Source organism: Brachyhypopomus gauderio, chromosome 16 (assembly GCF_052324685.1).
Source record: "Brachyhypopomus gauderio isolate BG-103 chromosome 16, BGAUD_0.2, whole genome shotgun sequence".
In the NCBI taxonomy this organism is placed as follows: Eukaryota; Metazoa; Chordata; class Actinopteri; order Gymnotiformes; family Hypopomidae; genus Brachyhypopomus; species Brachyhypopomus gauderio.
This window is the reverse complement of record NC_135226.1, coordinates 11,986,015-12,013,713: the sequence shown is the minus strand read 5'-3', so window position 1 is coordinate 12,013,713 and position 27,699 is coordinate 11,986,015. Positions and strand designations below refer to the sequence as shown.

General features: G+C 43.3%; 2 protein-coding genes and 1 long non-coding RNA gene across 5 annotated transcripts; 2 read left to right on the top strand and 1 right to left on the bottom strand.

Moving 5' to 3' along the window:
- Positions 1 to 1,298: 1,298 nt before the first annotated feature.
- LOC143477203 (platelet-activating factor acetylhydrolase IB subunit alpha2-like) lies at positions 1,299 to 5,033 on the top strand. Its single transcript, XM_076975726.1, has 6 exons — positions 1,299 to 1,579; positions 1,764 to 1,845; positions 2,240 to 2,329; positions 2,515 to 2,631; positions 3,685 to 3,807; positions 4,754 to 5,033. Exons 2-6 carry the CDS (start codon positions 1,765 to 1,767, stop codon positions 5,030 to 5,032), a joined length of 690 nt encoding a protein of 229 aa, XP_076831841.1. The 5' UTR covers positions 1,299 to 1,579; position 1,764; the 3' UTR covers position 5,033.
- On the bottom strand, positions 4,895 to 8,114 carry LOC143477209 (uncharacterized). The gene is made up of 3 exons (XR_013121519.1): positions 8,051 to 8,114; positions 6,404 to 6,496; positions 4,895 to 5,027 (listed from the first exon to the last, which is right to left on the bottom strand). It is a non-coding gene; the product is annotated as an uncharacterized LOC143477209 (long non-coding RNA).
- Positions 8,095 to 27,528, top strand: sidt2 (SID1 transmembrane family, member 2). Of its 3 annotated transcripts, XM_076975722.1 has the most exons (28): positions 8,095 to 8,220; positions 8,321 to 8,859; positions 9,016 to 9,137; positions 10,528 to 10,692; positions 11,077 to 11,122; positions 11,594 to 11,695; positions 11,960 to 12,043; positions 12,344 to 12,443; positions 12,679 to 12,744; positions 12,842 to 12,935; positions 13,569 to 13,627; positions 13,967 to 13,978; positions 15,876 to 15,932; positions 16,036 to 16,113; positions 17,138 to 17,253; positions 17,444 to 17,517; positions 17,695 to 17,761; positions 18,288 to 18,361; positions 18,571 to 18,694; positions 19,359 to 19,476; positions 19,745 to 19,881; positions 20,263 to 20,371; positions 23,991 to 24,067; positions 24,194 to 24,240; positions 24,472 to 24,577; positions 25,579 to 25,689; positions 26,177 to 26,290; positions 26,932 to 27,528. In XM_076975722.1, exons 2-28 carry the CDS (start codon positions 8,635 to 8,637, stop codon positions 26,992 to 26,994), a joined length of 2,547 nt encoding a protein of 848 aa, XP_076831837.1. In that variant the 5' UTR covers positions 8,095 to 8,220; positions 8,321 to 8,634; the 3' UTR covers positions 26,995 to 27,528. The 3 variants fall into 3 exon arrangements, with proteins under 3 accessions (XP_076831837.1, XP_076831838.1, XP_076831836.1); XM_076975721.1 differs by having other exon boundaries at positions 8,123 to 8,859; XM_076975723.1 differs by lacking the exon at positions 25,579 to 25,689 and having other exon boundaries at positions 8,122 to 8,859.
- The last annotated feature ends 171 nt before the right edge of the window (positions 27,529 to 27,699 follow it).

Sequence of the window (27,699 nt, the reverse complement as noted above, 5' to 3'; positions counted from 1 at the left end):
CCCCACTATCTTCCTCAGAGAATCAATGTGTAGCGACAAAGGAGAGAAGATCGCCTCTGTGCTCGAATACTCAGAGGAAAGCAATTGCCATGACAACAAGAAAGTCCTTGCACCCCCCCCCCCAAACTCAGCTTCTTCGGAGTGTTCTTTGATGCAAGGAGCAAGATGTTTGTGAACAGCATGACCACACTCAAAATAATCGTTTTAGTGCACTGCTTGCATTGATGCTATATAAATAAATATAGTTTAGGAAACAATGTTAAGTGGACATTAATCCCAGTGTGGCCTTGATCCCTACAGCTGGATGAAGAATCATGCCAAAATGAATGTTATTTCTATCTAGTTATTTGTTCTGTCATGAATAGAAGTCCCTTTGCCTAATTTAAGATCAGTACAAACAATGATATTTCGTGACCATAGTAGAACTTCATGACAGAAGTAGTTAATCTGCTGTTATCATGGTACTACTACTGTATGTTCCAGTAGCAGTTGGTGGTAGGACATACAGTAAGTTATGAACGCTTTTTGTTGGCAGCAATAGTGCTGTAAGACAGTATGCATAGTCAATGAAGCTGGTGGCTATGGAATTGCAGGAGTATAAAGGGGGACGTTTTGTGCACAATTATACTCACCATTGTTAAACTCGGAGTCCTCCTTTAGCATTATTAGTTTGTAGCACTGGTTGGCAAATACCCTCCCTCCCTCTCTCTATCTCAAACACACACAAGCATCTGACTAATAATGCTCAAAAATGGAAGCAGATTTTATAACAGTATTTACATAAGACCATCTACTAGTCTGTATGCATTATTCAAGACTTCAAGACCCACATACACTGAACATACACTATCTATCTATCTATCTATCTATCTATCTATCTATCTATCTATCTATCTCAAGAGTAAGGGGGTAATTGTAGTGAAATACACAGAGGTCCTTCGTCAGCTGTGCACGTCATATGTACTTCACTACAATTTTGAATCTCTATCACACACACACACACACACACAACACACACACACAGAGACATTTGTGCTGTGCTAATTTTTTTGTGCTTTTCACAAGGAAAACAATGTGTCCGTCGTTGAAACTTGAGAATGACTGAGATGGAGCCACTGAGCTAGGTTGCTATGGGTTGTAAAATGTGAGATAAATGCAATCTCTCGCACCTTTCGACTGTCAGACACCGTTTAGTGTTTGTGTGAAACGACACGCTTCCTGTGCTCCACAGATTCACCATGTCCCTTTTGTTTAGAACTGACGTCAATAAAAGGGGCGGGACATCCTGTGCCAGCTGATTCATGCGGAAGTCAATGTGCACGCGCTCTCGTGCTAAATTGGGGGCGAGACTCTCCGTTGCACAGCAAATTACTCCGCTTACATTTACGTTACACATGCAAGATAAACAGTGCCATGGCCTCGAATGAGAGCATGCTTTCCTGAATTAAGATCACATTGTCACTGCATGCAAATAGTCAGAGAGCTGTTAAGGCCCGAGGGAGTTACAGCTATAAACGCAACAGATTTCTGCAAGATTATACTCATCGTGCCTGCGAATAAATCGGCAGAAAAATTTCAGGTATGCTTATATCGCTTGGATTAACGTGGACAATATTCGTGCCTAGTTGTTCCTGGGGCGTGTTTACCTTTAGCGCGTTGCCAAGCGGTCAAACGGCTATTGGGAGTATTCACAATTGATTGCATTGCTATATTTGATGCACATTACCCTGGCACTGCCTGTTGTTGCGTGCCCTTTAATACAGGATGAACGACGAGGACGCGAATCCCGCTGCGACGGCCGAGCCTGTGGACGACGTGCAGGGTGACGGGCGCTGGACGTCACAGGTGAGGCGGTGACGTCAGTCTCACTAATGCACGCGGGCTCACGTATCGCCTGCTGAGTGACGCTCACGCCAAACGCTCTATTACGACGCATCTTTGCGGTGTTTTTTTTTTTTCGACGTTGCGTGACGCAGGTTGTCTCTCCTGTTGAGACGGGCCGGTTTATTTGACGAGCTCTCTTCACTTCTGCTTGTTTGCTTTATATTTCAGTCATTTAACTGAAGGTCAGGAGATTTAACACGAGAGATTTATCAGGGAAAACAACTAGGTCATAAAATACCCAATATGGCATTATCATTTTATCCCTCTGGACGAGAGTGCATCCTCTTTCATTAGAGGCATTAGGGTAGTGTCTATAAAGTTGGTGTGGGTGTGTGTGCGTGCGTGTGTGTTTCAGCATAACCGCTTTGTACAGGAGTGTAAGGATGCTGAGCCAGACGTGCTGTTTGTTGGAGACTCTATGGTGCAGCAGATGAAGCATCAGGAGGTAGTCATACCCTTTCTGTTGAACTCTAACCCTAACCCTAACTCGAAACTACAAATAAACATACTGCTAGAATCCCTTTGAAGCAATCGGAGGTGGGTGGTGCAGTAAATAGTCTAGGTTTATAAAAATAAATCAATGAAAGGCAGTTTTAAAGCTAATCACTGTGCGTGTTCTGCATGGTCCAGGTATGGCGAGCGTTCTTCTCTCCTCTGCATGCCCTGAACTTTGGCATCGCAGGAGACACCACCTGTAATGTTCTGTGGAGGCTGCGAAACGGAGAGCTGCAGAACATCAGACCCAAGGTAAGAGAGGCGGAGTTAAGGAGGGCAGGGAAAAAGGTTACACAGGGCTATTTAAAAAACCCAGTGGCAGTTTTCTCTTGAGCTCAGTGAGAAAACTTGAGTTTAGTTCTGTAGCCACTGTTCAGATGTTCCTGAACGTCTTGATTAACAGGATCAGATGTGAAAAGTTGAACCAAATTTTGCAGTGTGGTACACCTCCAGGATCTGAGCTGGGCACCCTTGCTTAAGGTAGGCCAGCAGACACTGGGAGTGCTCCTGAGCCTTTGGGTTGCTAAAGCTCAATTTCAGGACCCACTTTCCAAATATAGTGTTATTGGACTGTAGCATAGGTGGGGATCATTCATGTTCAGTCAAAAAGTTGGGTTTTAGGAAAATCATATAATTGTAATATTCTTACAATTGGTAATTGTACAATTGATGTCTTACAATTGATGTCTAACAATATCAAAATACCACCTTGTATGTGCACTCACTGTTAATAGCATGTTATAGAGCAAACTCCATTAGGCCACAGATTATTTCTATTTAAAGACACCAATTTAAGGCAAGAATGCAGAAAAAGATTTCAAGTGTCTTCTGTATTTCATTGGCAAACATTTTTTAGCATGTGTAGTCTGTACAGTTGGGAAATCCTGCAAAGACTCTTCTGTGTTTGCCAAAAAGGGACAGAAAAATAGAAAAAATGTGTTTGCCAAGTTTCTAGCAATAATGAAATAATAAAAATGTAAAACATTTATCTTGGCAAAATAAGATAATGTGTGCTAGCAACATAATAATGCCACATATGTTAATTCATCTCTTTCAGTGAGTTTAATGCACTACTAGTCAGGCCTATTTACACTTCTCTAAGTGGCAGGGTTGTATGTTCAGCTATGAGACCAAAATAATTCAATATTTGCATCAGGCCACATATATCTTTACAGCAAATCATGCAGACACAAGTCGATAAGGGTCACATAAAAATACAAATGATCATGATTATTGTGTATGATGTACATGTGCATGTCAACCAACATGGTGTGTGTGTTCTCAGCAGTGTGATGTCACCCCCAGGTGGTGGTTGTGTGGGTTGGTACTAGTAATTACCAGCACACAGCCGGGCAAGTGGCAGGAGGGCTGATGGCCATTGTCCAGCTCCTCATTAATCAGCTCCCCCACACCAAGGTCATTGTGCTGGTGAGGAAGTGTGTGTGTGAGTGTGTCCCCTTAAGTTTGTCAGTCCCAGTCACACTAATACACAGTTGGTGGTAAGATTTGTGTGTGTGTGTGTGTATGATAGCAAGCCTTGCAGGCAGGCCTGGTAGAGTTCAGCTTAACATTCTAACTTGATGGTGATGTTAGTGCTGATTTTTAAAAATAAAACTGTTAATACTTGTTGATATTAGTGATATAACATGTTCTGCTTTGCACAGAATGAAAAAACTGATTTTTGATTCTCAGAAGTTGTAAACATAAACTGACATTTCCAAGCCAAAAGGCATGTTCACTCTAGCATGTAGCATGAAGGATCCACAATTTCTCAAATATTGCAGTCAAGCACCCTGAATTAAAATCTTTTATTGTTGACTAGAATACACATAAACACAAAAAATAAACACACAAGCGGCTTCATTTATTGTTATTGTCTTAAATAATCACAAAAGTACAGAGTGGACAAAATATTTGCATTATGCAGGAGATTAGGTTTCAAGATAATAGACCTCTGTAAACCAAGGCATGTTTTTGACAGCATCTCGATTTAAGGGTATTTTAGGGCTAACCTGTTTGTGGTAGCTGAAGGATAGTTATCTGAGTAGACAATTAAACCACATCAAGTCGCTGTGTATAAAAACATCTGCAAAATGTCATAAATGTACACTTTTCTCAGCCACACACGCAAGGCCACGCCACGTCTAGACTCCTTCAGAGATTAACAAGTGTTTCAGTGTCGCACTCTTGGCACTTTGAGCATATCACATTGCGATGGATAGTCTTACCTAGTTTCATTTTTGGCCCATCCATTTTGTTGACATATCCAAGCAGATCAGTCTAGACATCCAGTACACTAATACTCTTCCATCAGACAGCATTTCAAGCTTATGCCTTCATATCATCTCTGTTTCTCTCTCTCCCTCTCTCTCAGGGGTTGCTGCCCCGGGGCGAAAGGCAGAACCCATTGCGGGAGAAGAATGCAGAGGTAAATCGGATCCTGAGAACAGCTCTACCCAGACTTGGCCCCGCCCAGTTCCTTGACCTCAGCTCAGAGTTTGTGCACTCGGATGGCACTGTCTCTCCTCGTGACATGTTCGACTACCTGCACCTCACCGCGTCTGGCTACCGGATCGTGGCCAAACCTCTCCATGACCTGCTGCTGCAGATTCTGGAGGAGACTCCAGAAGAGAAACAAACTTCTTTGCCTTAGAAAGGGAGAGAGGGTGGGTGGGTGGGATAATGTGGGTGAGAGAGAAATATAGAAATAAAATTAAGTGATTGAGTCCTGACTAGATCATGAACAAAAGGTGGTTGAGAAGACTGATGCTCTAAAAGACATTAGACAAGAAAAAAAAAAAAAAAAAAAAAAAAAACAGGCTTCAGTGTGGTGAACAAGTCTCAGGGATGCCCTTGGACTTCCTATGCGGTGCACTATGTAAGGTGTACAAAGCCATTTTAAAAGCCTTTATAGTGCAATATACATTCGGTAGGAGGGAGTTTGAGGTTCAGTACATCACTCAAATCTGACATTCACTGCTGCACAGAGGTACTTTATTAGGGCATAGTGCCTCTATAGGGGAACCAGGAAACTGCAGCCATTACTCATTACAGTTTATCTTTCACTTTCACTCTCTCTCACTGTTAGTGCTTATACTAAATAAATCAACAAAAATGCAAAGCTTCCACTATGGAAAATGCAGAGCAAAGCATGTGGAAATGGTAAGAATTGGAATACAGTAATATGTGGTAAAATTGGAGACAGTTCTTGACCTCAAGCCTTTTGCACAAAGAATCTAGTTGAGCCCCTGAATATATTTAAATATCCTCTAGAGGAGCCCCTGGATATATTTAAATAGGCTTTGCCCTTTTCCAGAACTCTAAACTAAACATTGCTGAGCACTGAAAGGTTACAGCCACTACTCATAGGACTAGTGTTTGCTGTCTAGTAAAACTGACTAATATGTATTTATGCAGGTCATTACATTTACTTGATATTGTAAAGACTGTGTGTGATCTTTCAATACATTGACATCTGACTATAATACTCTACAGACACAAAGAGTCATAATATTTGTTTCATGTTTTATGAATTTGTATGGGTTAGATCTTGCAAAGTGTTTCTGATGTTACTAATACAACATGGTGCATTAATCACCACTAAAACTACAGCAGTATTCTGCCTGGATGGATATGTAACACACAGTGCTGCTTAAAAGTTTATGAACTCCTTGATCAGATTTTTCTGTTGTTTTGCCATGATTCTTTAGTCTTATCACCAATTTTGTATATGAAATGTCAGGTTTATGTTAATCAGTTCCATTGTTTTGAGGGACATGTGCGAGTTGCCAGCAGACGACATGAAACTGTGAAGCAGAACATGTGCAAAACTAAATGAACCACAGATGTATTGGTAAAGGCAATTGGGTAAAAGTCTGAGGTGAAACACGAGTGCTCAAGTAATTAATTAAGAAGACCAAATGAGACGTCCTTGGGAAAAGATGTGAGCCACACTGATTAAAAGGGAGAGGAATCTACCCATTGTACCAAGGTATAAAATACAGATGCAGAGAGGAAAGCGTACCTTTGGGGAACATCAGGAAGAAGGTGGTGACAGCCCATCAGTCTGGGGAAAGTTACAAGACCATCTTCAAAAGATTCCAGCTCCATCCATCCACTGTAAGACATATAATTTACAAATGGAGGACACTCAGCATCACCACAACTGCCCAGACGTGGGCAGCCATCAAATCTTAGACCAAGAAGCACCAGAAAAATAATTCAAGTAAAGGCCATCCCACCCATCATCTCCAGAGAATTGCAGACATCTCTGGCAACATCTGGGATAAATGTACATGTGTCTACAATCAGGTGAAAAATCAATAGATGTGGCATTCACGAGAGTTGCTAGAAGGAAGCAAAAAATAACAAGAAATAACAAAATTACCGGTTTAAACTTTGCCAGAGAGCACTCGGACAAACCAGAGGCTTTCTGGAAGTTCATTCTCTGGACAGATGAGTCAAAAATGTAATCATTTGGCCACAATTACTGGTGCCATGTTTGGAGAAAAGTCAATACTGCACATAAAGAGAAGAACCTCCTCTCAACAGGGAAGCAAGGTGGTCTGGACCTGCTTTTCTGCTTCCGGACTTGGAGGACTACATATTATCTAGGGAACCATCAACAAATTATTGACCATAATCTCTTGCCATCAGTCAGGGAGTTGAGGCTGGGATGGAAAAGGATTATGCGACAAGACAACAACCCAAAACATCGCTGCAAAACTACCAAGGAATGGCTTGATTGGGTCAGTCCAGACCTCAATCCCATAGATATGCTATAGATGCATGTCGGATGTCCCTGCAACCTCTGTTCTGTAAGGAAGAGTGGGCAAAAATCCCACAAAGGAAATGAAACACTTATTTGAGGTTACAGAAGATGTTTGGTTGAAGTAATGGCTGAAAATGGAGGCGCCACAAACTACTTAGAAAGAGTTCACACACTTTTGCACTTGGCAGATTCAGTTTTTAAAGAGGGGAAATTACATTTATTGAATGAGTAATAAATTTGTCCCTTTTGGAAGGTCTGCTTTATACATGTATATATTCATTTAATGAATATTTTCTTTTAAGAAAGCTGGCCATTATTTGGGTGGCTCACAAACTGTTAAGCAGCATGAAGACTCTGTACCTTTTTATATTTATAAGCACCCTGTACCCATGCTGATCTACTTCATAGTTTTGTGTCATATGGAAGTTCATAGGTCACTACATCATTCTGTGGGAACACATCCCTGCATTTACCTGGGAGCAAGTCTGTGTATGTTACAGAAGTGTGTTGTAAAAGTCTTTGATTTTGTTTAGCTACATGTGTCTGACGCTTGTGTGTTGCTTTGGGGCTGAATTCTCAACCACAGAGCACAGCTGGTAGTCATCTTGGAAGCTTTTTAAATAAACGAGTCAAATCAGATGTGGTTTTATGAATGAATATCTAAGGTCTAATCGGTAGTGAAATGGTGGAATAGCTATAGATCTACCAAACTGTAGTTAATGGTTATTTGACGAGTTATCATTTTTAAGTCATAAGGCCATCGTGTTGCCCTGTCACTACTGATCACAAACCACGTAAATGACGATCTCTATACGCTTTGCAATTTACACACATTTACACTCGGGAATTACGATTCGAGCAGCCGTGGAAACATCGTCCAGAGCGCAAGTCGATGCCCACCTGGCCCTGACTTCAGGAGTCCACGTTGGGGAGGTGGTGGTGATGGTGGTGACGTCATTGGCGCGCGCCGCGTGTTTATTGTGGGGAGGGCGCGCGCACGTGCGCGTGACACGGAACCCAACTCCTTCGTTGCTGCTATTCGGCAAAACTGGTTTAACCCACAACCAAACGTACGTTTCGGGGAACTTGCACAATGGACTACAACGAATAGAACAGCTGTCACTCACAGTGTGTGTGTGTGTGTGTGTGTGTGTGGTGTTGTCTCATTAGGAAACGGAGAAGAAATGTGCAGTCGCTGCGCTTTAGTCTTGAGGGAGCTGCTAAGCTAAGCTAGCTAGGGCAGAACTGGGCTTATGGAGACGTGACCCAAGGTACCGTCCGGTTTGTTTACGTCGCCCTGCGGTCCAACTACGGCCGTCCGAGACACTAAGAGACTGTAACAGGAGTCACAAGACGAGATATTCATCAAATCGCCATTCGCTTTCCTTTGTTATTGTTTTGAGGTATCAGGTGAGCCAGCTGTGTCTGCTCGGTGAGAAACAACACTGTGTAGTGTAGTGGTGTCGGTCCATGAAGGAGACACAATGTGGAGGTCTTGGAGATCCCTCCTCTCCTGTGGTGCTGATCCAGGGTTGTTTACGTGTTTTGGAGTACTGTTGTTGTTGATGCACCTCCTCTGTGGTGAGGCCAATACCAACACGAGTGAGGTGGTCCAAAAAGATGCACAATTTGATGTCACCTACATAGACGCGGTGACCAGCCAGAACCAGACCATCTACGCATTCAATCACACTGTCTCCAGGAATAAGGTGGGTCCACATCAGCAGCTGTGCACATCTGTTCTGGTTCTGGTCAGCTGTGTCAACGTCATCTTGGTCCAATATCTAGCATTCTACAATTTAAAGCAGTATTGCAGTGCTTATTACTTGTTTTAAACGTGTCTGTTACTCTCTCTTCTCTCTAAGACGGAAGGAGTACGTCTGTCGGTTGAGTTGTTGTCGGAGAAACCCACCAGTCCGGTTCTGATCGTGGTCCGACAGAAACAGGCCGTACTGTCTTTCCAAGTTCCGCTCATTCTGAGAGGCCTGTGAGTACAGTATGTATGTGGCAGCCCGTACCCTGGTGAGAGAGAATCAGTCATATTCCGCTCCCTTCCTGCAACTTAAATATTGGCTTTGAACATATTAAAATGGTCACCAAGTCACTACGTACATGCCGTGTCTCCAGCAGTTAAAGTTACACAACTTTGTAGCATGTAGTCTCGTATTACATGGGCCCCATATAAGACTATGGTGTCTTGAGAGTTTCTGTTCTTTGATGGAAAGCAAGATGCAGTCATTTGACCGACTGACAGGGAATAGTTTAAGTAAAAGTTATAGTTCTTGTCTTCAGCGCTTTTTATAAGGCACTCAAACTCAGTGCATGCAAATATAAATATAGAACATATGTTTTGTAAAAAGAAAACCATCTGTAATCAGTGTAATGATGCCAAAATGTGAGACAATACAAGGCTAAATTTGGTACTTTGGGTCAGGGGGACCACACAGTAACGTTCAAGTTTCCCTTGCCAAACACAGTCACATTAGGAAACAGACAGCGTAACTAAATGACAGCATAACTGTCCTTTTGCCCAGGTAGACGTGGACGGCACATCCCTTAGTAATGTATCATATGTCCCAGTGACAATGAGACATCCCTCAGTGACAGCAGCTCTGATTTGGTTCACACTTGCCGTTTCTGCAGAGTGGTGTAGTATTTATGTAGTATTGATGAATGATCTCACCTAAAGGTGATGAATATAATAGCATGGAGGAATGTTTATATCATCTTCATCTTCTGTTCAATAGTGACTCAGAAGCAGCTCAGCCTCAGTTAAGGGCTAATCGCTCTAGTAATGCCAGATCTTATTTGTTGATCAATCTCATTGTTTTAGCTGTGTGTGTGTGTGTGTGTGTGTGTGTGTGTGTGTGTGTGTGTGTGTGTGTGTGTGTGTGTGTGTGTGTGTGTGTGTGGGGTAACCCAGCCCGTTGACCTTGAGCTGATGTGAGATGAACAGGATGTGGTGGGTGGAAGAGTAAAACAGGAAGGTCAGAATGTTCATCACATGGCTTTCCTGCACTGAGGCTGCACAGTTGCGCAGTAGTGTGTGTGTGTGTGTGTGTGTGTGTGTGTGTGTGTGTGTGTGTGTGTGTGTGTGAAATGGTGAAATGGTGGACATTCCAAGGTTTCTGGGACTCCTCTTTATCAGAAGTGATTGATTTTGTAGCTAATTCAAATCTTTGGTTTGCTTTGAGGTTACGCACAATGGCAGTGTATATATTTTTACACATATTTTATGTTTTAAGGAAATTATGAAAAAGGTGTTTGTCCTGATTTATTTGTCTGTCTGTATTCCTCGTGCGTGCGTGTGTGTGTGTGTGTGTGTGTGTGCGTGCGTGCGTGTGTGTTTGTATGGTTCGTTCTTTTGCTCCTTGCAGTTACCAGAGGAAGTACCAGTATACACAAGTGGGTCGTACCCTGTGCCAGCCCCCTACCCTGGCCCTATCCGAGATGCAGTTCTTCTATGTTGACGTGTCAACACTGTCTAACTCTGGTATCCACTACCAGCTCCGTGTCAGCCGGGTGGACAGCTTCACACTCCGGTGAGCCTCATCTTCAGTTGTCATTATGACCTATTGTCCTCTACCACTCACCCAACAAGCAGTGATGTTGCCATTTACTGCATCAACATCTCAATCTTCTAGAATTACAACCATGTTTACTTCTTATCCGTGATCAGTTGTTCAATACCCAGTGTACTTGTTTTCAGTTTTCCTGACAAGCCACTCATCACCACCTTTTAGAGTGTAATTAACAATGCTACAGTCACTACAATCACACATAATGAATGGAACTATAGAGACTGACCAGTGTTATCAGAGTATTGAAAGTCAGTAGTGACGATACTGACAGCTCATCATGTATTTATAGAGATTGGTTGTCTTGGGGATTCACTGTAATTAATTTTTTTATTTTCCTCCTTCTAGGACAGATAAAAAATTCACCTTTAATGCTACTCCGTCCCAACCCCAGGTTTGTTTGCAGAAAAACTGAATGTGTTTGTGTTGAATGTGTGAACGAGAGGGAACAATAGGAGATTTAGTAAAACAGCAGAGTTACTTTGACTTTAAAAGCCCTTTATTAATGCTGAACGTTCAGTAGCATTACACTCTGATGGACTAATGTGAAGTACTGCTGACTGTTCAGTGTTGGGGCAGGACTGGGTAGTTCTGTTACCTGGAAACCAGAGGCATGTGGTAAACACACCTGGCCAATCAGGGGAGGTGATTCATATGATCAGAACTGAGACCAGTTTCTCCCAAAACATTGTAGTATTAACATTAAGATTGATGGAGTGTTTAGTGAGATACTCTACAACTAAACAGAGATGAATGTTGTTTATTTATTCCAGTTTGTCTACATGCATGTATGTCCATGGACTCTGTACATGGACTCTGGCTTGTTGGGTGACTTGACTTATTTTCTCTCCTGTTTGCGTTTCAGTTTTTTAAGTATGTTTTTCCTGATGGTGTGGAGACTGTCGTTGTGAAAGTGAACTCTCAGAAGAATTTCCCCTGCTCTGTCATGTCAATTCAAGATATTCAGGTTTAAAACGCATGCATATTTGCACGCCCACACACACACACACACACACACACACGCAGTCTTACCCGCACCAGCCGACTCCGTGTAATAGACTACGTTTGTATCACTTCTGGGCTGATTAGATGGCAGGGACAAAGTTGTACAACATGAGTGCAGCTTCTCTTACCCTGTGTAGGCTGGACGCACATAGACAAACACGTACACACACACTATCAATTTGTTGCAGACATAGAATAACATGGCCTGCTCCCCCTCTGCCTGCAGTGCCCTGTATATGATCTGGACAACAACGTGGCCTTCATTGGGATGTACCAGACGATGACGAAGAAAGGAGCCATTACTGTGCAGGTGATCCACACATGCTGGATCAGTTCACATGCAGTCTTAGTTCTGCAATTCCGCATTTATTGAATCATGCGACACAACTTTACTGAACTCTAAATGACCCTAAATTACTTCATTTTGGGAGTTAAAAGCTGGTTAAAGCTCCCACACTGCTCCCCTTCTACTAAAAGGACTAAATATTTCGGAGCCTTTCTTCTGGATAATGACTTGCTGCTATTGGCACATGGGCTGGTCTGTTTAGGCCGGCGTATGAAATGGGCTGGGTTCGTTTACAGCGCCACGCCTGTTTTCTGTCACGTCTAGAGAAAGGATTTCCCCAGCAATAGCTTCTATGTGGTTGTGGTGGTGAAGACAGAGGATGAGGCGTGCGGCGGGCCCCTCAGGTTCTACCCCCTCTTACCTGGTGAGCCAATCCCAGCATGCTCTGCTTCCTCCATGACCAGCCAATCCACCATCAGTACATTACAGTACATCACTTTCCACCATCTACTTGTTCTGGGCTGTTGGTGTTTTGGCTATTTTGCAGCTCTTGCTTGTTTTGCAGACCTGTGAATAAACCCTCTTGCGTCTCAGAGCACAGTTCTGGGATCAGCTTTGATCTTGTGCGGCACACAGACATTTGCTTTTCTCTTTCTCAGATGAGCTGCTGGATGCTGGGAACCGCAGTAAGACTTTGGATGTGGTCGTGTCTCCTGCCATCAACTGTAAGTTGAGGTTAATCAGTCGCTGAATGAATTGAGCAGTTAAGGACGTGTGGTCTGACCCTAACCTCTCCTCCCTCCTCCCTCTCTTGTGCTGCAGCCAACGTGTACGTGATGGGAATGCTGTTTTGTTTCGGCATCTTCCTGTCCTTCTACATCCTCACCTTCCTGGTGGCCTGCGTGGAGAACAAGAGGTGTGCACATGCTTGTGGGTGGGGCTTAGTCACATCTAGTCCAATCGCGTTTGGTCTAATGACGTGAAGTCTTTCACGTATACCTGAAGAAGATTCCAGGGAGCCACTGCAGTGTAATGTGGTAGAAGATGATGGTAGTAGAAGATGATGGTAGTAGAAGATGGTGGTAGTAGAAGATGGTGGTAGTAGAAGATGGTGGTAGTAGAAGATGATGGTAGTAGAAGATGGTGGTAGTAGAAGATGATGGTAGTAGAAGATGGTGGTAGTAGAAGATGGTGGTAGTAGAAGATGGTGGTAGTAGAAGATGGTGGTAGTAGAAGATGGTGGTAGTAGAAGATGGTGGTAGTAGAAGATGGTGGTAGTAGAAGATGGTGGTGGTAGAAGATGGTGGTGGTAGAAGATGGTGGTAGTAGAAGATGATGGTAGTAGAAGATGGTGGTAGTAGAAGATGGTGGTAGTAGAAGATGGTAGAGGTGGTAAAAACGTCAGTGAAGCATAGAAAGTTTGCAGGGAACCAGGATGTTTCAGAGGTCCAGAGGCTTTAGGAGGTGACCGCCACTGGTCCAGGCTTATGTACGTTCATATGCTGTCTGTCTCTCTGTCTCTCTCACGCTCACGATTCCCCTCCTGCAGGATGCACAGAAAGAGGCTTGGACTTTTGAAGGCAGCTGACATGTCACCAGCTGAGACAGGTATCCTAGCAACCAGTCACTATAGATCAAACCACTGTCTCAAAGTGCTTGTTGGGGGAGGGGGGACTGTGACGTCAATGGCAAAGTAATGACCATGTAACTCCAGTGTGTTTAATTAGACCCTGGTCAGCTTCTGGATATCCAGCGTCCATTTGGCATGAGGAACAGTCTAGTTTGAGACTGGGATCAGTCTGGGTTTTGATGTTTTTGATAGCTGATGTGCAAACACAATTCCCCATTCAGTTTTCTTATTGCCTCTTATTGTGTATTAATAATCCATCTTCATCATGTGTTTTTACCATCATGAACTGATTTCATGTTTGTTTCTCCGCCCCACAGCTCCTCTCTTGGGTAAGAAGTGTGTGTTCCCTCATGTTTGTCATTCTTGTTCATTAACATAAGCATGTGTTGTTTTTTAACGTGTGTATACACAATATTTTATTGTTTATTCTTATGAACTGCCATCATTTATAAATCCCCCGCCAACTCTCACTAACCGCTCTCCGCTTGAAAATATGCCACACTCATCACTATCCCTAGTGAAAATAGAAAAAGTAGTTATTGAATTGAGGTCTCATTTATTTATATATATATATACAGTGCCCTGCATAATTATTGGCACCCCTGGTTAAGATGTGTTCTTTAGCTTCTTATAAATTGAGTTTTTTTTCTAAATAATATAGGACCACGATGGAAAAAAGAGTAAAATCCAACCTTTAACTCAAATGCATTTATTCAGTAGGAAAAAAATCCCACATTAAGAAATAATTGTTTAACATCAAATAATGTGTGCCACAATTATTAGCACCCCTGATGTTAATACTTTGTACAACCCCCTTTTGCCAACAAAACAGCACCTTATCTTCTCCTATAATGTTTCACAAGATGGGTGAACACAGAAAGAGGGATCTTCGACCATTCCTCTTTGCACAATCTCTCTAAATCATCCAGCAACCTGGGTCCTCTCCTCTGCACTCTCCTCTTCAGCTCACCCCACAGGTTTTCAATGGGGTTGGGGTCTGGGGACTGAGATGGCCATGGGAGGAGCTTGATTCTGTGTGTGGTCAACCATTTCTGTGTAGATCTTGCCATATGTTTAGGGTCATTATCTTGCTGAAAGACCCAGTGACGACCCATCTTCAGCTTTCGGGCAGAAGCCACCAGATTTTGTTTTAAAATGTCCTGGTATTTCAAAGCATTCATGATGCCATGCACCCTAACAAGGTTCCCTGGGCCTTTGGAAGAGAAGCAGGCCCACAGCATCACTGATCCTCCCCCATATTTCACAGTGGGCATGAGGTGCTTTTCTGCATACTCAGCTCTTGTGTTACGCCAGACCCACTTACAGCATTTGTTGCCAAAAAGCTCTATCTTTGTTTCATCTGACCAAAGCACATGGCCCCAGTTGAAGTTCCAGTACTGCTTAGCAAACTCCAAACGTTTTTGTTTATGATTGAGAGTGAGAAAAGGTTTTTTCCGTGCATGCCTCCCAAACAGCATGTTGGCATGTAGATAGCGCCTGAGGGTTGTTTTGGAGACTTCGTGACCCCAAGATGCTACCATTTGTTGCAGTTCTGTAACAGTTAGCTTTGGAGAACTTTTTATTTCTCTTATCATCCTCCTCACTGTGCGTGGTGGCAAAATAAACTTGCGTCCTCGTCCAGACTTGTTTACCACTGTCCCAGTTGTTTTAAACTTCTTAATAATTCCTCTGACAGTAGATATGGACAGGTGTAGGCGAGTGGCTATTTTCTTGTAGCCATTGCCTGACTTGTGAAGGTCAACACACATCTGCCTTACTTGAATGCTATGTTCCTTTGTCTTTCCCATGTTGAAGAGAAATGGCCTCTGTGTCATGTCATAATTATACCCCAGGGAAACAGGAAGTTGTAAATTGCTAATTAAATGTTCCTACATACTCTGATTAACTTTGTGAACTACTGTAGAAGTGACAGAAATTCTTTAATTACATGTGATTTTTTTTTTTTATTACATGTGGAACAGGTGATTTTATGAAGAATAATTATTTCTTAATCAGGGATTTTATTTTCCCCCTTAAACTTCACTTGAGTTAAAGGTTACATTTTTCTACAATTGTCAGTGTAAGAGTATGTTTCCACAATAACAATTTAATTCATTAGAAGCTAAAGAACACATCTTAACCAGGGGTGCCAATAATTATGGAGGGCACTGTATATTATACTTGTGTATTGCATTGTTGAAGTGATTTCAGTAAGTTTGTGTGCAGGTCATCTTGCAGGCAAAGGACTGTCTCCTGCCTCCCCGTATGAATACGGCTCTTTTGGTGAGGACTGGGGGTTGTGTTGTGTTGCAGTGATGGTATTGGGGAAGAACAGAATGATTTGACTGTTACTCTGCTGTTCTCTTTAATTCCCGCCCTCCCACAGCTGACAATGGCAGTACAGTGAGCTCAGAACCTATTACTGACAGCCTGGCATCAGCTGAAACCAACGATGGATACATGGGTACAGATACTCCTCGCACACACACACACACACACACACACACACATACACACACACACCCCTGGAGACTTTCAAGTATTGACCACATACCACACTGCCATGTGCTTTGGTAAAACGCCCACTCAATCAATAAACCAATTGCTTTCCCTCAATGCAAAATCAGTACTGCCAGTGATACTGACCCCAGGCAATGTGAGATTTGACTAACAAACTCCCAGTTAAATATATGGGACTTTAAACAAGAATTTTAGGTCCAGATAAAACAAACCATAACTGATTGATATTGACCAATAATTGAAGAGAATCTGTAGAGGTAAATCCACACGACTGGAATTAAAACATGTGATTTGTAAACAACTGCTAAAATAATAATGTCATGAATTCAATCCCAACCGTAGAAACGGATGATAACCAGTGTTGGGAACGTTACTTTAAAAAAGTAATTAGTTATAGTTACTCACTACTTGTTAAAAAAAAAGTAACTGAGTAAGTAACTGAATTACTCTATAATAAAAGTAACTTGGTACCAGGGAAAGTAACTATTTGCATTACAGTTTAAAAAAGTTAGATGCCAAATTGAAAAAGCAGTTTTCACAGTCAGTTGAAATGAGTAGATCAGAAAGGTGTTTAACTTTTGATATTTATTGCACATCCACAGACCAGTGCAGGATAAAATCCTTAAAAAAAAAAAAAAAGCACAAGTAAACAGTTACACTATATAAAGTGCATTTACATCTATCAAATTAATTTAAATTCTCTCAACCTGACACAACTGGTTTGTTCCCAACAGAAGTAAACTTAACAATAAAACCTCTATTCTTTAATAAATAAATACCCAGTCTGGTAGACATTCAGGAACTTCAAGTAAGACAAGAAAAGTAATTAATTATATTATCCCGTTACTGACAAAATGACGCCGTTACCTAACGCCATTATTTTTAACAGCGTTATTCGCAACACTGTTGATAACTAATAAGTAATGGAGGTGTGCATGTGAGTGAATGATAATCCTGTGTTCTCTCAGAGCGATCCCTGGACACTGTGGCCCGCTGTCGGCAGGAGTCTCTGAGCTCTGTGGAGGAAGACGACTACGACACGCTGGCCGATATCGACTCTGACAAAAACATCGTCCGCACCAAGGCGAGGAGGACGCACATCCCACAGTTCTGCTCAAACAACAGAGAAAAGAAAACATACCTTTCTTTTTATATTGGTTAAATATGTGTGTGTGTGTGTGTGTGTGTGTGTGTGTGTGTGTGTGTGTGTGTGTGTGTGTGTGTGTGTGTGTGTGTGTGTGTGTGACACCTCCCCTGCTGTCTCATCCCTACAGAAGTATCTCTGTGTCTCTGACCTGGCTCGAAAAGACAAGCGTGTCCTAAATAAGAAATACCAGATTTACTTTTGGTAACAAACTTTTATCATTAGTGTCATTGTTATATTATTTTATCATACAATAAAATAATACACAACCACACTTAAACACTTGTAAACTAGGCACTTTTATTCTGGTACTTGTGATGACTGTGCATGTGTGCGCACCTGTGTGTGTGCGCGTGTGTGTGTGTGCTCTCTCCCCTGCAGGAACATTGCCACTATTGCCGTGTTCTACGCCCTGCCAGTGATCCAGCTGGTCATCACGTATCAGACGGTGTGTGTGTGCTCCACTGTACACTGTCATCCGCAGCTCTAGTGTTTGTCAGTCATGTCTTCCCCCTCCCCTCTGTATAACACAGTCCACAGTCAGACAAATGTTCTGAGATGTGCTGAGAGGTGCTGAGAAGAGCTGAGAGGTACTGAGATGTGCTGAGAGGTGCTGAGAAGAGCTGAGAGGTACTGAGATGTGCTGAGAGGTGCTGAGAAGAGCTGAGGGGTACTGAGAGGTTCTGAGAGGAGCTGAGGGGAGCTGAGAGGTGCTGAGAAGAGCTGAGAGGTACTGAGAGGTTCTGAGGGGAGCTGAGGGGAGCTGAGGGGAGCTGAGAGGTGCTGAGGGGAGCTGAGAGGACGTACAAGAACAGGTTTTCCTCTCCTTAGACATTTGGACTGTGACATTAGGACCTTGGTAATTACAGCATTAGAGTAGCATCAGATGTAAACGTGGCATCACAGTCCAGACCCGATGTTTTGAAGAAGAGTGCTGACCCCACTCTGTTACTCTAATATTGTGTGTTTATTAGGTTGTAAATGTGACGGGTAACCAAGACATCTGCTACTACAACTTCCTCTGTGCCCACCCACTAGGGGCTCTGAGGTATGAAAGAAATCTGCTGCTCTAAGATCGACGTTTGTTGCATTAAACCACCTGTTTTATAATAAGTGAGAAATCAACTGCTTTACTATGAAAGTGATGGCTATTTTGTGTGTGTGTGTGTGTGTGTGTGTGTGTGTGTGTGTGTGTGTGTGTGTGTGTGTGTGTGTGTGTGTGTGTGTGTGTGTGCGTGCGTGCGTGTGTGTGTGTAGCTCCTTTAACAACATCCTGAGTAACCTTGGTTACGTGTTGCTGGGCCTGCTCTTCCTGCTCATCGTCCTGCAGCGGGACATCCTGCACAACCGTGCACTCATGCGCAACGACACTACTGCTCTGGTAACACCCTCACACACACACCTCACACACCCAGTCCGCCCTCACACACACACCTCACACACCCAGTCCGCCCTCACACACACACCTCACACACCCAGTCCGCCCTCACACACACACCTCACACACCCAGTCCGCCCTCACACACACACCTCACACACCCAGTCCGCCCTCACACACACACCTCACACACCCAGTCCGCCCTCACACACACACCTCACACACCCAGTCCGCCCTCACACACACACCTCACACACCCAGTCCGTCCTCACACACACACCTCACACACCCAGTCCGTCCTCACACACACACCTCACACACCCAGTCCGCTCTCACACACACACCGCACACACCCAGTCCGCCCTCACACGCACACCTCACACACCCAGTCCGTCCTCACACACACACCGCACACACCCAGTCCGTCCTCACACACACACCGCACACATTCAGTCCGCTCTCACACACACACCGCACACACCCAGTCCGCTCTTTCACACACACCGCACACACCCAGTGCGCCCTCTCACACACACACACACACACTGCACACACCCAGTCCGCCCTCACACACACACCCCGCACACACCCAGTCCGCCCTCACACAGGTCGAGGATTGCTGTTACACAGATTGTGTTTCTCTCTCTCTCCCCCTCCCTCCCTCCAGGAGTGTGGTATCCCAAAACACTTTGGCCTTTTCTATGCGATGGGCACTGCTCTGATGATGGAGGGTCTGTTGAGCGCCTGCTACCACGTCTGCCCAAACTACACCAACTTCCAGTTCGGTACGACACTCTGTGTGTGCGTCAGTGTAGAAGAGACACATCAATACATCAGCACACAAACTGAAACTGAACTGAGGTTGGAGCCATTAGCTCCAGAGGTTCAGTGACTGCTCCTCCCAGGGTTGTGAGATGAGAGGGAGTTCCAGGCCTCCTGAAGGAGTGTTCTGGTGTGGGACAACCTCCCTCCCCTTCTGCTAGCGTTGGCCAAGTGTGGGTACACACTCCTGGGCAACGCTGGGTGACTGTTTTGTCTGCACATCTGTGCTAGATACGAGCTTCATGTACATGATTGCCGGACTGTGCATGCTGAAACTCTATCAGAAGAGGCACCCGGACATCAACGCCAGTGCCTACTCCGCATACGCCTGCCTCGCTGCAGTCATCTTCTTCTCTGTGCTGGGAGTGGTGAGTACACACTCTCACTCTCTCATACACACTCTCTCTCACACTCTCACTCTCTCATATACACACACACACACTCTCACTCTCACACACACATTCTCACTTTCTCATACTCTCATTAATGTTTATACAAATGTTTACAAACCAGTCCCATTATCGAGCATTGAGAAACTCGATATTTTTTTTGTTCATTTATCCAATGGTGTGGGTTTGTTAAATATTGATGTTTACAGGCTGGGAAAGTGAGATCAGCTGTTATTGTGTTGTGATGATGTGAGACTCGTTATGCAGGGAAGACAGCAGTAAGAGAACCTAGACATCTCACTTACAATCTCCCTCATTCTTTCACATCCCTCCCTCCCTCTCTCTCCCTCTATCTCTCAGGTATTTGGGAAGGGTAACACAGTATTCTGGATTGTATTCTCTGTCATTCATATAGTGGCTACTATGCTGCTGAGCACCCAGCTCTATTACGTGGGGCGCTGGAGACTGGGTGAGGACTCACACATACACACACGCACACAACCCACACACACACACACGCACACACACTGGAGATTGGTTGAGGACTCACACACACACACACACACACACACACACACACACACACACGCTGGATACTGGGTGAGGACTTCACACACATACACGCTGGAAACTGGGTGAGGACTTCTCACACACACACCAGGCATGAAAATCTGTCACCTTTCGGCGAAATTCGCCGTTTTGAAGTTGAAAAGGGTGACTTACGTGAATCGTGTAGATCCGAGGACTTTTTGGGGGGGGGGGGGGGGGGGGGATATTTTATTTTATCATATTGACTTAATAAGCAAACAGAGCACTTCCGAAATCAGCAATTTCAATGAAACAGTGGCCGCAATCTCCGCCCAGAACCGTCATAGAGGCCAAATTGCGTTTCAATCATATGAACGTTCTTCATTCTTTCATGTTGTGATGCTAAGCGGGACGAGAAGCAGGACCTAGTTCTATCTACACCGGGACAAGGCAGAAGAGCGTACATTTACCACTACATTTACCAGATCGTACATTTACCACTACATTTACCAGATCGTACATTTACCAGATCGTACATTTACCACTACATTTACCAGATCGTACATTTCCCAGTGGACTTAATTGGGTGATTAATGGTTTTAATCGTTTTCATATTTTGCGGTAAAACAAAGTTACTGCCGTTCGCTACAGCTTGCGATGAACACTGTCAGATAGGGGTGTGTTTAAAAAAATCGATTTTTCAATTCAAATCGATCTTCATTTGAATGATTCGATATCGATTTATTAAACCTGAGATTGATCTTTAGAATTGGCTAATTTTCTCCGCATATGCGTACCGTTTTAACGTGTCACGTTTTATAACGCGTGACGTGCTTTAATTCCAGGTGTATGAACCCTACAAACATGACTTTGTTCATTGCGCTGAGGCGCGCCGTGCGCAAAGTTTAAAAATTCGAGAGGTGCACGACCTTGCGAAGCGACAGGGCCCGGGCGGAGCCACTGCAATTACATAGTTTTCGGTGCGCAGACCCTCGCGCCGGTCACGACCAGAGACCATATACATTATATATATATATATATATATATATATATAAAAAATTATACAATATTATTATTATAATATATAATATTATTAATTAATTTCATTTCATGACTAATATATATATATATAATAACTTGCCGTTCATTTGTGAACAATCACGAATGTGAAAGTTCATAATAAACCAATTTTCATCTTGCTAATGTTAGTAACTAGTTTCCTTTGGTGATTATACTAAATTGGACTGTTTCTGTTTGCATGAACAACCACTGTTAAATTTATCTAATCTAGGTCTTTAAGTAAGTGACGGTAAAAACTGAGCAGTTAGCTAAACAGAATACAGATGTATTAAATACTTATGTATGTTGTGTTCTTCATATTGGACATAAACTGTTACAATAATTAGTCTTTGCTGTAGTTACTTATAATTTGTAATGTTTGTGCTGTTTGGTACCGCATGGACATTTCTAGGGGGATTGTTAGTAAGTAGTATTAAGTATATTAACTAATATAATGCTATTTATATCTATAGATACATATAACGGTTTTGAAAAAAGGACAGACGCTTTCAGTTGTGAAGTGCACTACATGTTGCAGTACATAACATTGTCCATTCTGCACACCTGAAGTGTACCGTCCTAACGAAAAAAGTAATTTTATTAAAAGGTAAAAAAAAAAAAAAAAATGTAGTTGTAATGTATCTAGGGGGCGGGCATGATGCAATTGCAGGTTTTCTTATAATTTATTATATTATACACACAATAGGAATCAAACTAAACAAAAGGAAACTACAAAGTAAACTAGAAGACGTTAAAGTAGACATACAAACAACAACAACCCGACTAACAGAACTACCCAGTAAAGAAACAACGTAAGACCCTCCACGACTAACCAGTATAACACCAAAACATAATAAGCTAACTGGACACAGGAACTACAGGGACACAATGTACACACATAGGGAAATAGGATGTGGGGAAAACTAGGAGACTACACAGGAATACTGAGCAGCAGACACGGAACACGAAATGAACCACACGAAACTGATATCATGAAACATCGAACTAAACGTCTGGACCGGGGCTAGGAGACAGGTAAATGCACATACCAGAGAACTGCAAGGGAAACATATGTAAACGACAGAGTTAAGGAGAACACAGTTAAAGCAAGACATCGGGAGAAACACCATAAGGACTAGGACGCATGAACCAAACTCGCGAGGGGAAGACAGGAGGAAACAACAACAAATGCAGGGAGACAAAGAAAGGAGATCAAAACTAACATGGAACATGACAGAGAAAATAAGGCAGAGTAAGGCAAGGCTAGGGAGTACTTACAACACACACACAATGACCAACACGGAGGACTGAAACAGATGGGATAATATACTCTGAAACAGGGGAGTGAGACGAGACTCAGGTGCGGGCACTAAAGACAGGGGCGTGACAGACAAAGGGAAACCACGGAAATGGGGAAACTAGGCGGGACCAGGGAGGAGGGCGGAGCTGGACGTGACAGTAATAGTACATATTTAAGAAATGTACTGTACTTTATTATGTTGGCAATCACAGATCATTATTCCTGTTCACTGTGAATTTATTGGATTTATATTTCCTGGTCGGAAACCGTAAGCGATACGTAGGAGGAGTTGGATTAGATGCAGCTCCGCCCACCCCCTGGACCGACCAAAAGAAACTATGGACGGTGGGAGGAGTTGGATCTAGATCCAGCTCCACCCCCTGGAATTTTGCTTCTGCAGCGACGGGTACTTGCTTTAAAGGGCTGTTCAAAAAATTTTTTTCTAGTGTCTCTGTAGTTCTAACTGGTGAATCCAGGGACGTGTGAGGATAACATTCGTGCCAGGGCTGAAAAGGTTGCAGATGAAGTTGTAAACTCTTGTCATATGATAGCCTACCCTGTGCTTTAGCCCATGTTGGAAGCCTTTTGTGACTAAATAAAAACATGTGAACCCTGGTATTTTTTTACACTCATTTTCGCCGCTGTTATTTATTGGTTCATTAAGACGTAATGGTTTTGTCTGAGCCATCTGGAATGGCGAAAGCTGGTTTCTCGCGTTTACGGATCTGTCTCCATCCATTGACAAGACAATTGTTTTCACAAACATCAATTGTTTTCAGCTAGCGTCCCCGTGGGTGTAAAGTGAGAAGTAAACTAATCCGCACTCTGCATTCCAATGGCCACTTTTCAGTATTGCTTTAATTTTGGTATCTTTACTATTATGGATTTTACTATATTTGGCATTACCTGTCACCGTACCCCCGTGGCATCACCTGTTGCCGTACTCCCGTACACTAGCGCACCCCAAAAGTCACCTGTCACCGTACCAGCACCCCACCCCCCGGTCTTCTCACCTTTATGACCCCTCACACACACAGACATGCACAAATATGCCACACAATGTTTACAAGCAGCACAGATCCTGAGCAACACTGCATGGCTATGGGAACAAGTGACAAGTGACTTTAAAAGTGTTGGTTTGTGTGTGTGTGTGTGTGTGTGTGTGTGTGTGTGTGTGTGTGTGTGTGTGTGTGTGTTTCAGACTCTGGTATATTACGCAGGATGCTCTATGTCATCTACACCGATTGTATTCGGCAGTGTAGCGGGCCCATGTATATAGTAAGTACAGCATGCCTTAACACACTCTGTGCTCCTTTCTACCCTAGAGCACCACTGTACGCTCTCACACACACTGAACACTCACACACACACTGTACACTCTCACACATCTGTCTCTTCTGTTAGGACCGCATGGTGCTGCTTGTGATGGGAAACATAGTTAACTGGTCACTGTAAGTGTTTACTCTCTCTCTCACACACGCACATACACACACACACACACTCTCTCAAACACACACTCTCGCACACATGCACACACTCTCTCTCTCTCACACACACACACACACACACACACACACACTGGGTGATTGTCTATGATTGCCCTGGATTGCCTATGTGGTGTAAACATGCATTTAAATGGTTTTAGCACTGTGTGTGTGTCTGTTTTGTGTTTGTGCACACAGGGCTGCATATGGTCTCATTAAAAGGCCCAATGACTTTGCCTCCTACCTGCTGGCTATTGCTATCTGTAACCTGCTATTATACTTTGCCTTCTACATCATCATGAAGGTACAGTATGCGTGAGTGCGTGCGTGCGCATTTCACCAGGTGCGTTCGGGACACACTTTATACTTGTTCTTCAGTGCTGTAATGACCAACATACTTTGAGTCACTGTGTGGTGACTGGAAAATCTCTCGACACCTGCAAACAAAAGTCCACAGAGTCCCACAGTATGATGTCTGTTTTATTACAGGTTGTAGGTTATTTTCTTTTATATGTCTTTTGACAATAAATAGAAATGGATACAAAGCAAAGAATCCAGAGTCCAGAGTTGAAACAGACGCATAGTCAAAGCTGTGTACTGCTGCTCCGTCTTGACCTTTGACCCTTCCACCTTCTGTTTAGAGACCTTTTGACCTGTAGTGGCAACATACTTTCAAAACAGAAATACCAAAGAAACTATTATAAGAAAGGATCAGATGTCCAAAAAAAAACACACTTTTCTAATCAGCTAATCACATGGTCACGACAAAATGAAAACGGTGCAGACACAAGGGAGGAGATCATGGTTTGAATGTTTCACACACCACTGGTCTGGGAGATGTGGAACTGCAAAAAGGTCAGAGGAGAATGACCAGACAGGTTGGAGCTGCAACACTCAAATGACCACTCAAGTGACTGTTACAGTAACTCAAACCACTCTTTACAACGGCCAACCCAAACTGACCACAGCAGCAGAAACCAGTTCTCCTTCTGTCAGCTGTGAACAGGAACCTACAGTGATTGTACGCTTACTGAAACTGGGCGGAGGAAGAACAAAACGTTGCCTGATCTGATTCATATTTGCTGTAACATGCAGTTATGTGACGCATCGTTAATCAAACTATGAAAGGAATGTTTCCAACACGGGAATCTATGAAGCACTTATGTTCTTTTTAGAGGGCACGACGGGATCAGCATTAGTGTGGAGTTTCTTAGAATGTGCCTGGAGTGATTTATATGTGATTTTCATTTACATTACTGTATAGTTGTGCTCACATGTTCTGTTGCTGTCTGTGTGTGTGTTCAGTTACGGAGCGGTGAGCGGGTCCACTTTTTGGCAGTGGTGTGTATTCTCTTTACGGCCGTGGTTTGGGGCTTCGCTCTCTTCTTCTTCTTCCAGGGCCTCAGTACCTGGCAAGTGAGTCTCACATCTCTGAGTAAGCATGCGTTTAGGACTGTTGTAGACTAGCTGTAGACTGTGTGACCTTCCTGGGGCTTGTACTTCCTCGTGCCCTGCCAGGATGGAACTGTGGCAGGGAAACAACACGGGTGTGGAGGTGCTTTGAACTAAGGCTGCTGTTTTCAACTAAGGCCCAGCTGCTGAGTGGCGAGAGATGTTTGCTTTTTTACAAATATGCATGACTGCCCCCTAGTGTCTGTCTCTGTCCCTCTCACCCTCCCTTACACATTCACATAGATTTATTGGCATGAATTGTGAATCAGTTTTACAACAGTTAATTAGTTAGTTTCAAGATTATTAATATGAAAAGTGATAAACCTATGGGGAAAGGAAAAATGGCAAATTATATGTAAGCTTTATTGGTAAAATACTGGAACAGAAGCATTCCTTCCTCTCTCTCTCTCCTTCTCTCTCTCTCTCTCTCTATCTCTCTCTCTCTCTGTAGAAAACCCCGGCTGAGTCTCGGGAGCACAATCGCGACTGCATCCTTCTCTCATTCTTTGATGATCACGACATCTGGCACTTCCTGTCATCGATCGCCATGTTTGGATCCTTCCTGGTGCGTCCATGGTGATTGTGCCCACAAACAGTCAGTGTAGTGGCAACCGAGACCAAGGAACCTCTTTTATCAAAAAATAAGGATTAATCTTTGGCCCTGTTCAGAGCTAATATTAACATATTTGTGAAAAAAATCCAATCTCAAGTAGAGAGACATTGCATAGCCATTTATTTCTGGTATTTTGAGACACAAGTGATCACTTGGTATCCATTTTGTACACTATTTACACTGGAGGACGTTTTTCAGACAGAAGTGTGCTACTAGTTCTTGTTCATGTCTAGGTTTCAGACACTGATGGTATGGTCTTCTAATCATGTTCGAACCACAGGCATCTCCTTTACCCAAGAGTGGTGCAGATCTACTCAAGCAAGCTCACAGTGATAACGTTTTAGATCTAGTCAATCAGGCATTCACAGAACACATGTTGGAGGTGGTTTTTGTGGCCCTGCTTACAGTTGTATTTGGTGAACACACTAATCACCAAAATGTATTTTTAATACCAGGTGTGATTGAACCTTCATGCAGTTGGTGACTCCTCTTTAGCGGGAAACCGATGATGGAGATGCAATGTTTTATTTCCTAACCCTCTTTAGAGGAAAACGAGGTCTTATTTCCTGCTCATTTGTCCTTACTCCAAACAGGTGCTCCTAACAATGGACGATGACCTGGACACCATTCAGAGAGATAAAATCTACGTCTTCTAACTTCTCCTGGCTAATGATTGGACAATACTGTAGCCTTCCAATAAGAGGCCTTGCAGCCCTGAAGATTCGTCTCAACAGCCAGACGTTAGTCAGTGTTGGGCTCCCTGTAGAGTGATGCTGTGAGGACACTGAACGTGCCAATCAGATTGTCCTTCACACCTGCTGGAGCTTCTCGAGCTTCTTGTTGCCGTCACCATCGTAATGATCGAGCTCTGTCGCTGTGACACTCTGCTTCTGTAATGCCGGCAAAGACGACGTTCAGTGCTTCAGTATTTCAAGTGGAGAAAAATCAAACCTGCCATGCAAACGTCAATGCATTTTGCACTTGTTGTTTCTTTTCCTACGTCGCCCGAGTCGTGTGTTAGTCAATCCGCTCCCTTCCATGTTGGTTTGGGGCCTCTTGGGTTTGACTGAGGAGTGAATGCTCTAGTTCACCAGGACACTTTACTAGTCCTTCTGTGATAGTGAACATGGTGGAATCTAATTTGCACAGATGTAAAAAAAAAAAAAAGTGATGTTTTTAATAACTGATGGTTGAGAGTAATGAATAAAGCATTTGTATGTTTTCTCAGTAGCGCAAGTGGGTGTGTGTCAGGATGTCCTGTAGATCGGTAAAATAACAATTACAGCAGGTCTAGAATCAGATTAAACTTTATTCACTTTTCTGTGATGTGCAAAAACGGCAGTTTTTTTCTCTGCTGCAAG

Excerpts from the sequence above, each read along its gene's own strand:
- LOC143477203 (XM_076975726.1), top strand. The coding sequence starts at position 1,765 with ATGAACGACGAGGACGCGAATCCCGCTGCGACGGCCGAGCCTGTGGAC. Across the intron at positions 2,632-3,684 it reads TGCAGAACATCAGACCCAAG|GTGGTGGTTGTGTGGGTTGG; the intron begins GTAAGAGAGGCG and ends TGTCACCCCCAG. Across the intron at positions 3,808-4,753 it reads ACACCAAGGTCATTGTGCTG|GGGTTGCTGCCCCGGGGCGA; the intron begins GTGAGGAAGTGT and ends CCTCTCTCTCAG.
- sidt2 (XM_076975722.1), top strand. The coding sequence starts at position 8,635 with ATGTGGAGGTCTTGGAGATCCCTCCTCTCCTGTGGTGCTGATCCAGGG. Across the intron at positions 18,695-19,358 it reads GCAACGACACTACTGCTCTG|GAGTGTGGTATCCCAAAACA; the intron begins GTAACACCCTCA and ends CCCTCCCTCCAG. Across the intron at positions 24,068-24,193 it reads GTAGCGGGCCCATGTATATA|GACCGCATGGTGCTGCTTGT; the intron begins GTAAGTACAGCA and ends CTCTTCTGTTAG.